This window comes from Jatropha curcas, chromosome 10 (genome assembly GCF_041381405.1).
Source record: "Jatropha curcas cultivar XTBG-Jc1 chromosome 10, XTBG_Jcur_1.0, whole genome shotgun sequence".
NCBI classification, from domain to species: Eukaryota; Viridiplantae; Streptophyta; class Magnoliopsida; order Malpighiales; family Euphorbiaceae; genus Jatropha; species Jatropha curcas.
This window is the reverse complement of record NC_143160.1, coordinates 474294-492206: the sequence shown is the minus strand read 5'-3', so window position 1 is coordinate 492206 and position 17913 is coordinate 474294. Positions and strand designations below refer to the sequence as shown.

The 17913-nt window shown below is 33.8% G+C and overlaps 4 protein-coding genes across 4 annotated transcripts; 3 read left to right on the top strand and 1 right to left on the bottom strand.

The window, feature by feature from the left end:
- Positions 1-2791, top strand: MYB63 (myb domain protein 63). Its single transcript, XM_012232069.4, has 3 exons — positions 1-406; positions 1787-1916; positions 2008-2791. Exons 1-3 carry the CDS (start codon positions 268-270, stop codon positions 2759-2761), a joined length of 1023 nt encoding a protein of 340 aa, XP_012087459.2. The 5' UTR covers positions 1-267; the 3' UTR covers positions 2762-2791.
- Positions 2792-6401: 3610 nt separating this feature from the next.
- Positions 6402-9150, top strand: SCI1 (splicing regulatory glutamine/lysine-rich-like protein). The gene is made up of 4 exons (XM_020684113.3): positions 6402-6560; positions 6777-6902; positions 7328-7383; positions 8697-9150. The coding sequence occupies exons 1-4, from the start codon at positions 6473-6475 to the stop codon at positions 8922-8924; spliced, it is 498 nt and encodes a 165-aa protein (XP_020539772.2). The 5' UTR covers positions 6402-6472; the 3' UTR covers positions 8925-9150.
- Positions 9151-9930: 780 nt separating this feature from the next.
- On the top strand, positions 9931-13410 carry LOC149492879 (Tetratricopeptide repeat (TPR)-like superfamily protein). Its single transcript, XM_089726852.1, has 2 exons — positions 9931-12906; positions 13142-13410. Exon 1 carries the CDS (start codon positions 10069-10071, stop codon positions 12880-12882), a length of 2814 nt encoding a protein of 937 aa, XP_089582978.1. The 5' UTR covers positions 9931-10068; the 3' UTR covers positions 12883-12906; positions 13142-13410.
- On the bottom strand, positions 13318-17685 carry LOC105646178 (proteasome subunit alpha type-2-A). The gene is made up of 12 exons (XM_012231985.4): positions 17550-17685; positions 17359-17406; positions 17171-17247; positions 16796-16860; positions 16622-16668; positions 16113-16188; positions 15803-15870; positions 15485-15554; positions 14912-14997; positions 14576-14638; positions 13855-13920; positions 13318-13587 (listed from the first exon to the last, which is right to left on the bottom strand). Exons 2-12 carry the CDS (start codon positions 17397-17399, stop codon positions 13539-13541), a joined length of 708 nt encoding a protein of 235 aa, XP_012087375.1. The 5' UTR covers positions 17400-17406; positions 17550-17685; the 3' UTR covers positions 13318-13538.
- Positions 17686-17913: the final 228 nt, after the last annotated feature.

Below are 17913 nucleotides of genomic sequence, written 5' to 3'. Positions count from 1 at the left end.
ACTACTAGGGAGAGGCATTGAACTGACACAGGAGAAATGAAATATTAAATTATTTTTTAAAATTATAGTTATGTAGTAATCCTTTTTGGATTTCCTTCTATTTATTGCTCCATTTAGCATCCTATTTTATGGCATGAACCTTGTGGCTTCACCTTTACCCATCTCTCTTTATCTCTGTCTCTCTCTTTTCTTTCCAAGATTTTCTATATAAAAGGGACAACCTGTGTATCCAAATCCAGTGTTTAGAGAGCACGGAAAGAGAGAGTGATGGGCAAAGGAAGAGCTCCTTGCTGTGATAAGAGTCAAGTTAAGAAAGGTCCATGGAGTCCTGCAGAGGACTTGAGGCTCATCACTTTCATTCAAAAACATGGACATGAAAACTGGAGAGCTCTCCCTAAACTAGCTGGTCAGTCTCTCTCTCTCTCTCCCCTTCTCTCTCTCTCTCCTTTTCTTGATCATGGTCAATTCTTGATTCTGCATTCTTGAATTCTTGAGTTCTTGAATTCTCGAATTCTCGAATTCTTGAAGTAATACTGATATCTTCATTTTCTTTTCTTGAACAAATTATTTATTAGTTTGATTCTTTATATTATAACTTTCTTAATCAATCATCGAACAAGTTATTTTTTTCCAGCTCATTGCTTATATAATTAAACTGATCTCATTTCTTTCTTTTTCTTTTTTCAATCCAACAGTAAAATTATATGGTTGTCAAGAACTTGTCTTGTTCTTGAAATTACCACCCTCTTTTTTCTTCATATGAATACCATTGTAGGTTGAAATTTGAAACATGATTTTAATTGTTTCCTGACCGTAAAAACATTTATAGAAATAGGTTATATTAAAATGTCTTCTATTCGTTAATTTTGCATTTCCAGAAAGACAAAAAAATCTATGGAAACAAAATTATTATAGTGTTCATTTCTTTCCATACGAAAAGAAACCTACCATGTATATCTCTATTTATTTATATATAAAAATAGAATAAGTTAATCTTGTCAGAGTGAGCCAACTAATTAAAAAATATAGTAACGTATGCTTAATTAATTAGCTTAATTGTAAAAATAAAATTATCTAAAGATATGCATTAACATATCAAGATGTTGAATTCCTTGAAAGGGAAATTAATGATAGTAATTTTTTTTTTTTTTTTAGGAAATAAATGGTAAAATATTGAGTAAACATTTAAGTGAAGATTTGGTAATAAACTCTTCCAGAAAAAATTATTTGATTATAAATTACTTGTATGCGTCTGCGTATTTTCTTGTTGTGATAAAAGAATAAATGCAAATAAAATAAAAATATTCTAGTTTTTTTAATAATAATACAAGTCTTTGAAATTGAAAGACTAGCCAGTTATAGCCAAATTACGTATATCGCCCAAGAGACCAATCTAATGTGCAGTTCCATTTTCATACGGACACGTGGAAAACAAAGAAAGTGAAATAAAATTTCGAAGTCAAAATTTTTTAATTCGAGGTTAAATATACAGAAAAAATATATTGAATTACATAATAAGTGATAGCCCTTCTATTTATTCATTATATTAATGAAAATTCTTATGATCGAAATGACTCAAAATTGAAATTTCTAGCTCTTCGTATTAATCGGTGAAAATATTAACCAAACAATGTCTAATTGTGTGAATGGTTGAACTTTAACTTCTATTACATGCTATGGAGTTGATCTTGGATAATTACAAGATCAAAAGATAACATCACTGTATAGTATTTTTCTTTAAATAAAAGTCTATTTAATTAATGCTCTTGTACTTTTTGTCCTGCAGGGTTGTTAAGATGTGGGAAAAGTTGTCGTTTGAGATGGATTAATTACCTAAGACCTGACGTAAAGAGAGGGAACTTCACCAAAGAGGAAGAGGACACTATCATAAAACTGCACCAAACTTTGGGAAACAAGTAATTCAAAGTCCACCCACCAAACTTTTTTTTTTTTTTTAAATTTTTTACTACTTTATACATATAATAATATATGATAAAAACGTTCCAGATGGTCAAAAATTGCATCCCATTTGCCTGGTAGAACAGATAATGAAATCAAGAATGTCTGGAATACTCATTTGAAGAAAAAGTTGACACTCAAAGACTCTCACACTGACGAATCAAAAGAATCGTCCATTACTACTGCTACTTCATCTTCGTCATCTTCTTCTTCTGATAGTATTGCAATGGCTACAGAGCTTGATGATCATCATCAATGGCCCAAGAAGAAGCCTCGTGTCTTGTATGATAATAGTAAAGACGCTAATAAAGAATTGCCAACTTGTTCCAATAATTCCAAGGTCACAAAGACAGTTGATCATCAAATGGGCAATTCGGTTTTCGACTTTTCCTCATCAGGAGCTTGTGCTGTTCATCATAATAATAATACATTAGAGGAAGTCAACAAACCGGAAATTCAAGAAATATCAACGATAGATATCCCATTTGAGTCTGATTTCGATTTCTGGAATATGTTAGATGGGTTGAATGATAATAATTCATACCAATCAAGCAGTACTGAAGTTGAAGATCAGTTGAACAGCCAAAGCTCATCAAGTATTGGAGACGTTGAAAATAGGAAGTGGCTGCGTTATTTGGAAAATGAGCTTGGCCTTGAAACTAGCAAAGATGGCCACCAAAGCTTATCAGAAGATGGAGCAGTAAACCCATTAGAGAGTTTCCAATGTGAGATGATGCCCACGAATAAGCCTGAAGTGATCAGTTGTGGAATGGGTTATTATCATTTATGGCCTTCTTTATGAAATAACTTTTATTATACTATTATATATATATATATATATATATATATATATATATATATATATATATATATATATATCTATTATAAACCAAGAGTTTTGTAGAAAAAATTGACTTTTCCAGTTATACATTTGAATTAATTAGTTGGTATTAATCCTAACTTCACCTTATAATTAAAGTCTATATATAAATATAAATATCTCTCTTCTTGTATGATTGGATGATAAAAAATTTTTGCCTAACTTTTATTTATTTATTTATTTTATAATGGCTGCAATTGTAAAAATATTGAATCTTTTATCGACACTAATTAGTATTTCGATGATTGAGTTTATTTTTGGCTTTAAAAGAAGAAAAATTTTAATAATTGGCATCAGCTCTAAATAATTAAAATTTTGATAATATAAAAACAGGTTGGATTGAATTTGTAATTTTTCAAGAAAGATAGGTTAATTATACGTGTTCTGGCTAGAGTTTAAAGTTGTTAATAAAAAATATTAGCTAATATTCTTCAAAATCAAGCATTACGAAATGGTAGGTAATATTCTCTACTTACCACCACTAAAATCTATGAGGTAAGCTTCAAGTCCCCACAAGTTTGGACAATAGAGACGAGTATATACTTGAAAGTACAACCAACTTCTTGGAGTTCTTGACATAAGAACTAACCATCAGCCAAAGGAATTTCACAATCAAGCCAATCAAAAAAATATACCATTCAATCCAAAATAGTTTGGTCTAGTAGTTGAAACACATTAAATCTCATTTCATTCTAGTGATGACAGGATCAAGTCGTAGAGTCAGCATCTTGCGGGAAACTTTTAAATATATATAATCGCTCTCCGATCCAAAAGAAATTAATCTCTTATCATACCATTGAACCGAAGATAGGAATACGCCCATAGTAATAAAAAAAAAAAAGAATACACCATTCAATCTGAACATGGGACTAAGCTAGTTTATACCCCAAGGAAAATCTATGCAAGTTGATGAATATGTTGGTGGATGTCTTTGTTGTAGTAAATTGACTTGTTAAATATAATATTTGAGGCCTAAAGTGTCGCTCATTGCATTGTCTATAGCGTCACTTCAGTCTTCAGGACATCTTCAAAATGACTTAAACATGTAAAATCAATATGATGGTTTTCATCTTTGTGATGGGGTTACCTCCCTGAAGTGAAATTCTGACAAGTGCCTTGTGGTCGTGGCTTGTTTTTAATTTTTAGATACGGTTGGTGTTGACTAATGTTTACATGTTATATTGTATTATATTTTTTATAGTCAATATAATTAGACAAATTCAACAGTTTTCGATTTTTTTTAGCACTTTAAAAATTTGGAAGTTCAAAATTTTTAAGTTCTTGATTTCACTTAATTAACAAACAATTAAATCAATAAAAATAAACTATGTCATTAGATAAATTTTACCTGTAAGATCAATACTTTATATTAATTTTATTGTTGGATTTATAGAATATAATGTTCATTCGTATGTATGTATGTATGTATATCTATATACAAAAAATATAATTGGCTCGAATTAGGAATAATACAATTTTCATTGTAGCGAGTCAAAGTGTTAAAAATGTTCTCAACAGATTCAATGCGGCAGATTTTACCAGTCACATACACGTGATATTTTAGATATATTAATCTACTACAGTGAAAATTATTTCAGATTCAAATTAGAGTATTTAGCACGACTATATATATAAAAGAAACACGTTGACACTCCCATGGTGAGCAAACCAAATTACTGATGGAGACATAGTCCAAGTGAGGAGATGACTAAAAAATGAAAGTGGGTTGGTAATGTTGTCCACATATGTACGATTTTTCTTTTTAAAATTTCCATATAGCTTGAAATTAAGAATGAATTGTATATATATAAATAAATAAAAAATCATTAATTAGACAAATTGAATCTGCAATTAATATACAGACGAACCAAAAAGCAGACTCAGATGTGGAATATGTAAACAAAGCATTGGATGAAATGAAAAAGACAAATAATCCCCACCTAAAAACACTCATATCTCAATGTATTGGTAGAACAAATTAACCAAACTAGTATGGTTTATGGTCTTCATTTTCCTATGAAAGAGATATTTTTAGGGTTCAGCTGATCTATCCATTAAAAAGGTCATCAATACCTTTTATTATTTGTCTTTTAATTACTAAGCTTCCCAAGAATGTAAACACATTTAAAAACTTTTAAACAATTTTATTTCTGCTAATTTTTCTATTTTTTCATTCATTTTTTCTGCCCACGTTATTTGAGAATCCAACCAAAAACTTGAATTTTGTGGGTATTGTTAAATTCCTTTACTTCAACACTCAAAAAAAAAAAAAAATAATAATAATAATAATGTTTAACGTTATTCAACGTTGCTTTTCTAATACTCACATTGTTTTGAGTTAAGATCTTTATTTAAAATATAAGATTTGAACAATTCTCTTCCTAACGAGCTAGCTTTCGAGAATAAATAAGCCAACCATGACGCATGATGTGCAGAATTCAAGAGTGAAGTTTGTTTCTTAGTCACAGTAAAATACAGAAATAGAATATCTGTTTTTAAAAATTAATTTTTATTTTACTATTTTTGATTCACAAGTAATTGTTTGTGTGTTTTTGTGATGAAATGTATTTAAATTACTAATTAAATACAAATATGGTAAATGGTTTTGATATGGATAAGAATTAGGTCAGATATTATGCGACATATGAATATGTATTTATATAAATAGAATCTGATATATTTGTTCAAACAGAATCCTATAATTAGATGTTTCATTAAATTACTTTCATCTTTTAAATGCTTAATTTGCTTATAAAAAGGACCCTCTTCTATAGTTATTTTACATATTTATATATATTAAGGATTTTGGTAGGATATATACATACAGAGCTCTCTTCAGATCAAATTCCGAAAGGAGATGATGGTAGACCACAGCTGCTAGTTCATGAACACCTTTAGGTGCGCTGGTTAAGCAGAGAACAATGCGCAGTTTAAGGGTTTTCATGAACTGGGAGATGAGGTTGTCTTGATCTTTTTGGTTTTGGTCCGAAGGGAGCTCTTTTCATTTTTATGTTCAGCTTTCTTATTTTGTAAAGTTTGATGGGCTGCCTTATTAAGAGAATTTATAGTTTATTTAATTATTTGTATGACAAATGATTCTAAAAACTTAGTTTTGGATTAAAATTTTGTTCTTGTTATATTTTAAAAAATGATTTATTTTTTATTTTAAATATTAAGCATTACAATAATAATAATGGTTTCTTTTTGCATTGTATTTGTGGTTCTAGGAATTTATACTTCGAATTCTTTTAAAATCAACTTTAGGCTAAGAATAAAATAACCACATGATTACAAGTTATTTACAACATTAACACAAGAATTCTTTGTAACTTTTTTATTCAAAATCTTATATATATATGTGTGTGTGTGTGTATAAGGTAGAGTTAGGCTTGGGCTTGACTAAACTACTCGAACATAGCCCAGCTCCAGTTGCCCGAACTCGAAGCTTCTTTTAAACTCGGCCCAGTCCAGGGGACTAAGAACTCACTTAAGCAGGCCTATAATATGGCCTAGCTCTCCGCTTGAGTTTAGCCAGCCCAGCCATGCGAGTTGAACTCGTTGGGTTGCGTCGGGGTTATAAATGTATAGATTCCAAAATTCGAAGTACGCTGTGTGTAAAGTATTGATCGGAGAATGGGAAGTGATCGGAAATCGAGGGACGAGGAGGAGAAGAAGAACAAGAAAAACAGGAAAAGAGGCTCCTCTTTGTCTTCCTCTGAAGGTTCTCAATTTGTTTTCTCATCGCTGGCTTTCTTTCAATTAGTATCTTCTGAAAACGCAGGAATATAAAAGAAATTAGGGCCTGAAATACTGCAATTTGAATCCTAAAATTTTATGTGCCTTGTGTTTGATATACTTATTTGAAATATGGCATTATATTTGTATAATCAGCTCAATTCATTACTCCCTTTTGTACTTCCTTGGTGTCTCGGTACAGATGAAGGGAAACATAGAAAACGGCATAGAAAAGAGGAGGAAGAAGAAAGTGAAAGGAGAAGCAGAAAGAGGGATAAGAAAGAGAAGAGAAAGGAGAAGAAGTCTCACAAGCACCTCTCTGATAAAGGTACAGTTCTGATTTATTTTGCATCAATTTTGACCACTTTGTTTTAACTCATTAAAGTTCAGGATAGGATGATGTTTGAATTGGACATGTTCCATCAATTAAGCAAAGTTCACAGCCATATCTGTCAAAACCTTATAAAGTTATAATCACACCTTTGCAAATTGTAAATTTATCCTTCATAACTGCTACTATTACTTTCTAGAATTATTTGGAGAGTATCCCCGTTTGAATTCATGATACTCAGTTTGGTAGTAGTTGTTTTTTAATCCTGTCTGACAATGAGATTTTAGTTTTCAACTTTTCATTTAGCCATTGTCTGGCTTTATTATGGACATATTCTAATCGTTGTTCATTGCTTACCCAATTAGGAATGGGGATTTTTGTGAAATAATTCTATCAAAATGACACGCTATTAATTGCCTCAGAAAAGAAGTCAAAGGATAGGCACAGAGGTAAACGTCACAAAGGCGATCACCACTTGGTATGTATCCTATACTGTAATTCTGAAGTGATTTTACTTTTTCATGTTGTGAATTTAAACTTACTTTCATTATGCTGCTATATGTGCAATAAATCTCCCAAGTCCTGCCAATGCCCCCTTATTTGCCTCCAAAAATGCCCTATTACCCCCTTCCCTTCCTTCTCCAACTTACACAGACATAAGAAAAAAACCTGAGGCTGAAAGGAAAGGTATTTTATTGGTGGTGACTTGTGCTGATCTGATTCTCAACTCTAAATAATGTCGTATATAAATGCTTGCTAATTAATGTGTTATCATCATTGATAACATGGTTATCAATATTTTATTTCTGAAATCATTCTTGTAAAATTGTTTTGCTTACCTTTTATTTCATTATACATAGTTGATCCTGTCATCTTATACTACAAGTATTAAATACTCATGTAAAGTAACAGAGCAGAGTTTCATTATCTCTTTTTTTTTTTTTTTTTTTTTTTGATTGATATTATAAAACTGGGACACAATGCATCAATAAAGTCTTTCCTTCATGCTGTATACTTTGGGCATCTTTCACTGATGTATGTTGTGTAATTCCTCTTATTATTTCTAAGTTACTACAATTTGGTAGGCAGAAATGTGATAACACCCTTTCAGATTTCTTGAATGGTACTAGAATGAGTCCCATCGTAAATGAGTATTTTGGAATGACCTATGGAAATTTTATATGCTGAAGTAGGCCAAGGGAAGAAATCCTATTAACAACAGCTTAGGTTGACATTTCCAGACACTATATATTCTATATTCAGTGGGCTTTAAGCTGTACTTATATTAATTGCTAATATCATGCAGCTTCCTTTTTCAATAACAAAAGTTTAAAAGGTGGAATTTTGTTGGACATTAACTTCTATGTAGATGCAAACTTGAGTTCTATGGCTCTCTCTTTATGATTTTGGTGATGGCACACATACATTGAAGCCAAGCAAAGACATCCTAGATCATATGAAGTAGCTCTAGAAAAAACAGAAATATGGCCCTTTTTTCCCTGTAATCAGCCCCATATATGAGGCAGACCTTACATTACTGGGCATTTGATTTGCATTGCTGAGAAGTCCTCAAAAAGAAGGACATTTTATGCACTCAGACATCCAATATAATGAATGGATTGGGTTACAGAATAACCTGGCTAAACTTGAATAGTATATTGATGTTCGTGATGGAAGTGGTGATATTTCTGTGAATTGAGTTGATGTGATTTTGGTTGTGAGCATATGTCAATTTATTTGTTTGGTTTAAGTTAGTTTATTGATTTTTGCTCATAATGTTTTTCCCCACAGAACTTCCAAGAGCTGTCCAATGATGATTACTTCTCGAAGAACAATGAGTTTGCAACCTGGCTTAAGGAAGAGAAGAAGGTGTTTTTCTCTGATCTTTCAACTGAGACTGCACGTGAAATGTTTTCGGACTTTGTCAAAGAGTGGAATGATCAGAAGCTTGACTCCCGATATTATGAGGGTATTTCAAGGGGCCCCCGGTGTGCGCATAACTGGTCATTCAAAAATTAGCAAGAAATACTAGTTGTCTTTTACTTTTTTCCCTTCCGCTGTTGTGTTTTGCGTTGATTTGTAAATGTTAGGGCATAATCTAATTTGGGAGGAACCATGGTCTTTTTTGGATACTTGAATGTTCTATTTGCCACATGAGTTGTTTAGATGGTACTCACACTAAACGAGTACTGGAGGAATGTTGAAAATCGCATCTGCTTATCCCAATTTTCGCTGTTTGCCGTCATATTCTTGTGTTTTATGCTTAGCGCAGAGCTGGTAAACTATGAAATGTCCTGGATATGCCAGATTGTAGTGTCTGCCATCGTTATCAAAGAAAAAAGTAGCTATTGATGAACTTGCAAGATACAAATTGAATTAAATATTGTAAAATTTTTAATTTATCCTCTAATAGGAGTTTAGGGCTTTAAGCTGATAGTGATCTATGTTGCGGTTTTTTTTTTTTTTTTTCACACGAAATTTAATTATTTATATAAATAATATGTGCACCCTCCGATTCATTTTGTTATAAGTCAAAAAAAATTTCATTTTGCTCTTTTTACCTCTAAGTAGTTATTTTTCATTTCACTAAGATATAAATAAAAATAAAAATCATTCGTTTGACGAATAATTATAAAAAAAATAAACAAATAAATAAAACGAGATTGAGAGATTATTAAAATTTATTGCACCAATACTTCCATCAGTTTATTAACTGGGAAGTATAAAGAAAGGAACATATGGAAATTTAAAATTAAGTTATTTTAATCAAACAAGGAAGATCATATCCCATACAGAGGCCATAGATACTTGACCCTTCACTCAAATTCTCTTAACAAGCACAAAGCTGGCTAGGTACAACAGGATACTCTATGCTCTCAAGTCCAGATCAATCGTTCTTTCCCGCCAAAACCCTTTAAACCCAAGATCCATCTCTACAATTTCTGTGCCATGCATAGAAATAGAAGAACCCACAAACACAATCACATACGGAAATTATGGGGACATTATTTCCCTTTCAAACCACCCGAACCCCGAAATCTCCTGCTTCTATCAAAAGGGTTTCTCTCAAATTACCAACAATTTCACTGGCAAAGCCTTGCACGCTCTGTGCATCAAGGGCATAGTTAATCTAAGTGTTTTCTGCAATAATACTTTGATTAATATGTACTCGAAGTTTGGCGAAATTGATCTTGCTCGTCACGTGTTTGATAAAATGAGTGAAAGAAATGAGTCTTCTTGGAATCACATGATCTCTGCATTTCTTTATGCTGATTTATACTGGGAATCGATTCGGGTATTTAATGATATGAGGGATTTTGGCATCAAGCCTAACGGCTTTGCAGTTGCTAGTTTGATAACTGCATGTGATAGGTCGGGATGTATGCTAAGTGAAGGAAGTCAGATCCATGATTTGGCTGTGAAGTTCGGTCTGCTGTATGATGTCTTTGTTGGTACGTCGCTTTTGCATTTTTATGGGACTTATGGATTGGTTTTCAATGCAAGAAAGCTTTTTGAGGAGATGCCTTATAAAAATGTTGTTTCCTGGACTGCTATGATGGTTGCTTATTCGGATTATGGAGATTCAAGGGAAGTGATGAATACATATTCGCGAATGAGATGTGAAGGGCAGAGTTGCAATGAAAACACATTAGCTACTGTAATTAGTTCTTGTGGGTCACTTGAGGATGAATTCTTGGGTCATCAAGTCCTCGGGCATGTTATAAAGTCTGGATTAGAAACTAATATTTCTGTGGCGAACTCTCTCATATCAATGTTTGGTAGTCTAGGTAGAATGCAAGAGGCTTACTACATTTTTGGTGGCATGAGTGAACGTGACACAATCTCATGGAACTCGATAATTTCCACATACGTACATAATGGTCTTTGTGAAGAATCTCTAAGATGTTTTTATTGGATGCGCTATGTCCGTAAGCAAATAAATTCTACTACATTTTCAACTTTGTTATCGGGCTGTAATTCTGTAGATAATTTAAAATGGGGCAGAGGAATGCACTCTCTAGTTGTAAAATTTGGATTGGACCCGAACATTTGCATATGCAATACTCTTATAAGTATGTATTCTGGTGCTGGGAAGTCTGAACATGCAGAGTTGGTATTCCGAGGAATGGCTGAGAAGGATTTGATTTCATGGAATTCTATGATTGCCTGTTATGCTCAGGATGGGAAGTGCCTAAATGCCTTGAAATTTTTTGCTGGAATTTTGCATATGAGAAATGGAGCAAACTCCGTGACATTTACGAGTGCATTGGCTGCCTGTTCAGATCCTGACTTCATTACTGAAGGCAAGATTCTTCATAACCTTGTAATTGTGAGTGGGCTACATGAAAACTTGATTGTTGGCAATGCATTGGTTACCATGTATGCAAAGTCTGGTAGGATGGTTGAAGCAAAAAAGGTTTTTCAAGCAATGCCCATGCGGGATGAAGTGACTTGGAATGCACTTATTGGTGGTCATGCAGAGAATGAAGAACCACATGAAGCAGTAAAAAACTTCAAATTGATGAGAGAAGAAGGTCTACCTGCAAACTACATTACAATTGCAAATATTCTAGGTGCTTTCTTGACTCTAGATAATCTACTGAAACATGGGATGCCCATCCATGCTTATATAGTTCTGACAGGATTGGAATCTGATCCATTCGTACACAATTCACTTATCACGATGTATGCCAAATGTGGTGATCTTAATTCTAGTAACTATATCTTTAACGGATTAACTAATAAAAATGCCGTAGCATGGAATGCCATTATAGCTGCAAATGCTAATCATGGCCTGGTAGAAGAGGCTTTGAATCTTTTTGTAAATATGAGACGTGCAGGAGTACATTTGGATCATTTTATCTTTACTGAATGCCTTACTGCTACTGCTACATTGGCAATGCTGGAGGAAGGCCAACAGCTTCAAAGTTTGGCACTCAAACTTGGTTTTCACTCTGATTCTTTTGTAGCGAATGCCACCATGGATATGTATGCAAAATGCGGGGAGATGGATGATGTGCTGAGAATAATTCCTCAACCACAAGAACGGTCACGACTATCGTGGAATATATTGATATCAACTTTTGCTAGGCATGGATGTTTCAAGGAGGCAAAAGAAACTCTTAATGAAATGTTGAAGTTGGGAGTGCAACCTGATCATGTTACTTTTGTTTCTCTTCTTTCTGCGTGCAGTCATGGAGGCCTAGTGGACGAGGGTCTAGCATACTATCATTCAATGACAAAAGAGTTTGGTATTCCAGCAGGAATAAAGCATTGTGTATGTGTAGTTGATCTTCTTGGACGATCAGGAAGGCTTGCTGCGGCTGAAACTTTCATCAAGGAAATGCCAGTTCCGCCAACTGATCTTGTTTGGCGGAGTTTATTGGCTGCGTGTAAAATCCATGGCAATCTGGAGCTTGGAAGGAAAGCTGCAGAAAATCTCTTCAAATTGGACCCATTAGATGATTCAGCTTATGTTCTTTATTCAAATGTTTGTGCAACCACTGGGAGATGGGAGGATGTAGAGATTCTCAGAAAGAAAATGGGATCGAATAAAATAAAGAAGAAACCTGCATGCAGTTGGGTGAAGTTGAAGAACAAAATAGATTCATTTGGAATAGGGGACAAGTCCCATCCACAAACCAGACAGATATATGAGAAGTTGGAAGAGCTGAAGAAAAGGATTAAAGAAGCAGGTTATGTACCTGATACAAGCTATGCGTTGCATGATACAGATGAAGAACAAAAGGAGCAGAGTCTTTGGAATCACAGCGAGAGACTTGCCCTTGCATTTGGGTTGATCAATACTCCTGAATCTTCAACCGTTAAAATTTTCAAGAACCTTCGTGTTTGTGGTGACTGCCATTCTGTTTACAAGTTTGTCAGTGGACTTCTAAGGCGGAAAATCATATTACGAGATCCATATCGCTTTCACCATTTCAGTGACGGAAGCTGTTCTTGTTCCGATTACTGGTGATTAGTGGTGCCCATTCTTGCACTGGTAACCCTTTTCCTGATTTTTAATTATTTCTTCAAATACTAAAGATAACCATTCATTTGCTTTTAATTCTGAGTTTATATCAAATCCTAATGGTGGTCTAGCAACTCGAATAAAATTGTCAATTGCATAATATTTGCCACTGTTCCTGTTCGAATAAAAAAAATATTTGCACACTATTTTTTTTCCGCTTCAAATACATAATTTTGATAAAACATCAACATTTTTTCAATTTCAGCATTTCCACCCATGGGCTATTTGTGCCCAAGCAACATTCTGGTCAAGGCACCATAAATGGAAGGCTAAGATTAATAGAATTGTTTTTTAGCATGCAAGATTTTCCCCGTGGAGTTTTTAAGTTATAAAACATTCAAGTGCAGAATTTGAAAAATACAAGGGAGGAGGTTATCAGCATTTGTTCAAAGGAAGAAATTTAGTACTTAAATGTGAACAATTCCTGTCATGTAGACTCCCATTAACTGAAAAGGCAATAATTACTACAATTGCCCAGTAACACAATAATTCTCTCTGTTGGCACTTGATCAAACGTTTCACTACAGAACCAACGTCCAACCGTATCTATCTTGATGAAATTAAAGTTGAAAGTTCTCAAGCCGCAGCCACAGAGAAACAAGCTACTCCACTTCAGCCAAGTAATCATCAATTTCAGCTGGTGTCAATACCCTGCCATAAGACAAACACAAACAAGTTATCAACAATGTTAAAAAATCTGTATAACTTTAATTTCCCCGATAGAGGACAAAAAGGCACAAATTATTAAGAGAAAAATTCAAAGCACGTATGAAGTTAAGAGTCAGGGAAAAAACAATAGAGAGAGGTTTGCACGTGGCCCCTATAGTCTTTGGAGAAACTCCCAATCTATCGAGCTACTCTATCAAATATCTTCCAGTGGACCGCCAGGTAGTCAAAGAGGAAAAGTTGGTTACTTGCCTGAATTTTTTGTCAGCACCAATTATGCCAATCTCAATGTTTTTGCCTGAGATTTGTCCTTCAAACCTAAAAAAATGCACGAAATAAGGTTGCAGAGTCATTTTAAAAAATAAAAGCAAGAGCTATTCTGCCTTCTCAACACACAATGTTCCACAAACATGCAAATCGTAATGCAAAAGATAAAATGCTGTTAAACACTAGAAGTAGTTGTTGATCAAGCATGCTCCGGAAACATGATGAAATACAATGAATCATTATGATTCTGACTTCCGAGACTTCAGCCAACCCCCTTTCACAATTTAGAATATTATGCCGAAACTCAACAAGGTCTAGCGCCCAAAATGTTTGAAGTGGACAGCATGTATCTTCTTTCTCCATTCTTTTTATTTTAGAACCAGAATTTCCATATGCTATTGAGACACTTAAGTCATATTTTGCCAATTCAGTCCATGGATGTCCACTAAACAGATTATGGCAGACCTATTCTGGGCAAATATAAATATTATACTATCAACATAATGAAGGACTAGACTAATATCTATGGAAAGGGAAAAAAAATAAGAGGAAAATAGGAAAAACCACCATTCATACTAGACTAATATCTATGGAAAGGGAAAAAAATAAGAGGAAAATAGGAAAAACCACCATTCATGAAAGATCATTATTACATACTTAAACAATTTCAAATATACTGGAATAACAAAGAAGTTAAAGCACTTACCCTTCTTTCAGTGTTAATATTGCTGTATGGACTGCATCATCAAGCTCCATATCATCTGTATACCTATAAGAAAACAATCAAAGTTATCTCTTGTAAGCTTCAAGGAAAATTTACCGATTAACTTAATTTTTGGGGACGAGCATTGTGTGGGAGGATGGGAGAGGAGAGAAAAGCATGATTAGAGCAATACACGGCTAAAAAGAACAACTATTACATTATACAGATATATACTACTCACTGCGTCCTGAAATCATAAAGGGTGGGCTAGAACAACTAGTACAAATCTAAAAAACAAATATCTAATTCTAATATTGCTGCCAATTAAATTAAGCTAACCTCTTCTCAAGAAACGTCTTTGCATTGGAAACATTTTTTCCCATAGCGGAAGCTTTCCAAGAGAAATATGAACCTGATGGATCCACCTACAGAAAAATATGAAACATAAAAAGTATAACATTACAGTTGTTTGAGGAATAAAGTTGTGCCTTTATGTCGAAAAGATCAGTTAGAGAAAACAATGCCATGAGGCTGCTTTTAACACATGGTGTCATAGCTTGACGTCAGTCATGCTTTTTGTGGTTTTGAGATAAATAATGTTCCCCACTTATGCTTCTCTAGGTAATGCACACTACAGAGACCAGGGTGATTTGGTTCAAATGAAAGAGCAACTACACTCTTGTTACACTTGATTTGTTTCTCTAGAAAAACTACAAAACATTAAGGAGCACAAGCAGTCAAGCACTGACACAACAATCTAAGTTCTGGAAATAGGATCAAACGATTGTCAAAGCATTCAGATAAAGAAGGTAATTTCCACCATGGTCAGATAAAAAAAATCTCTTTGGCAACTTGAAATTTAATAAAATGGCCACCAACCATTGAAAATGCAAAAAAGATAAATGGAAGTACCTGATATAATTGTGGGCCTTTGTCATCAAAACCTGCAACTAACAATGATACTCCGAAAGGCCTAACACCACTACCAGAATAAACAGAAATATCACTATTATTTAAAAAAAAATAGTTAAGAATTTGTGCAAATACACACAAAGTCAGCAATCTGCATATGAATAAATCTGTTTGATTTCTCAAAAAAAAAGCAAGTGGCAAGAGCAAGTTGGAATTCTTGTTCAGAGCAGCCAGATCAGAAAAAAGAAAACAGAAGCTACATCTTTATTTTTATTTAGAACTGCCATGGAAAATATGAAATAGAGAAGTGATAATTACCCAGACTGTGTGAACTCCTGCATAACAGCAGCAGTCTCCCTTACAAGTTGTGTGACAGGGATTGGTTCCTGCGGAATAATAGAATCAGTTCATCACATTATATTTCATGGCAAAGAAATTAAATTAGTATCAAGGATGATTGTTGAAAAGAGCATTGCGATAAATAAAGAGTCACACACATAGATACAGGGAGGAGCAGGAAGAAGGGAGATTTAATAAAATTACAGGAGGTTACGTTAAGGACAAGAAATAAAAAATCACTCTCAGACTACACAAATTGTGGATATTATGGTGTGAGTTGAAGGAGTACTTTGTATAAGCGGTGATATTGCTCCGCCTGCTTCCTGCTTTTTCGAACCAGAACACGAAAATCAGGACCCATTCCACTGCAAAAATGAACAAAGATTGAGTTAAGGAGAAAACATAAAGTATAGGGGAAAGGTGGACAGGCATGGGTAAGTTTTTAAGAATAGTCACAAAAATGGGTGAATCTGCAAATTCATGTAATGAGATGCCATAGCCATGAAAATCAGTGACAAGTAACCAATTATTGAAGCTGAACCTATCCTAACTTTGTCAGCATCTAAAGTCATTAAGATCTTGAAAAAGATTGCCAACCCAAATATGATGGACCTTAACTTAATCATATATTCCACCAAAATTGCAAAAAATGGTTCTGTTGAACCCTAATTCCTATTCTTTGCCAAATAAAAACCTAGAAATATAAATGCAGGTTTCCATCCTACCCAACAACAACCATATGCTGCACGGTAAAGTAAATTAGTTTTAAACTAGTCAAAAGCGTATCAGAAGACAAACCTATAAACAACACCAATGTTTGGCGTTAATATCTGAATCTTTTGAACCTGCCATCAAGAACATCAAAATAAAAATTTTAAAAGAGACAGACAGATAGAGCTAGAAAATGACATTAAAGAGTGAACAGGAAGTTGTTACTGAACGCATGAATGGGAAAAAGAAAATCTCACTCACAGATGATTCATCAACTAAAATAGATGGTAGTTTCTTCTCTGTTGCAATAACTACACCATTAGCAGCTGCAACCACCAGAGAATTATATGTCACCAACAATTACAAAGAGCAGCACCAATAATAAACCATTAGAATTAAATTTGCCTTTGCCTGAATGAGTTAAGTGCCTATAATTAAGAGAACACCTATTATTTGATTACTTCTAGCATCATTTAATCATATTAGCAGGTCAAATTAGAGCTCCAAAATTATTCATAATAATCAACTACTAACTCCAATGGCATTAGGGTTGCAGTCGGCCACATCAACCAATGAATTATATATACAGAGTAAAGTTAAATGGAAACTGATTAAGGGAATGAAAATGTATCAAACCTTTAATTCCTAAAGACGTTTGACCCGATCCAACTGCTGTTAGGGCATGTTCGATCTGAACAAGCTTTCCAGAAGGACTGAATTTAATGGTAATCAAAAGAGGGGGAAATCACAAAAATCAGATAAACGAAGTAAAAGCGAAGGAAAAAAAAGAGAAAACACTTAATGAAAGGATTGTAAAGCCATACCTGAAAGTAGTAAGAGAGAAAGAGTATTGACTGTCACCCATTTTTGTGCTAGCGAGGACAAAAAGAACAAAAAAAAAAAAAAAAAAAAAAAAGCTATCAGCAAGCAACAATCTATCAGTTTGTAGTTTCAGTTTGTTTGCAGAAGATGGAAAGGAGAAGCATGATTTAGGGCAGGGTATTTCAAGGCTTACCTGGAAGATCAAATCTGCGGTTCAACTGGAAGGAGCAAAGCTTTTTTAGACTACTGAGGTTTCTTGCAGAGGGAGACAGTATTAAAATGCAAAATAATTTCATCGGAGCGACGGAGTTGAAATAAATGGGCCGCAAGCCCATGAAACGGTGCCTGCATCAAACGCTGTCGTTTAATCTAGACCTAACTTAACCATCAATTCCACTGCCAACGTTTTGAATCGTTGTATTTCATTCTCAAATTGACCTTTATAAGTTAGGCACCTTAAACTTATCAAAGTGGCTATAATTACACTCTAATTTATTTTTTAAAGTGCAATTGCATCCTAAAAATGAATTAGTCATTTTAAATTTATCAATCTATTA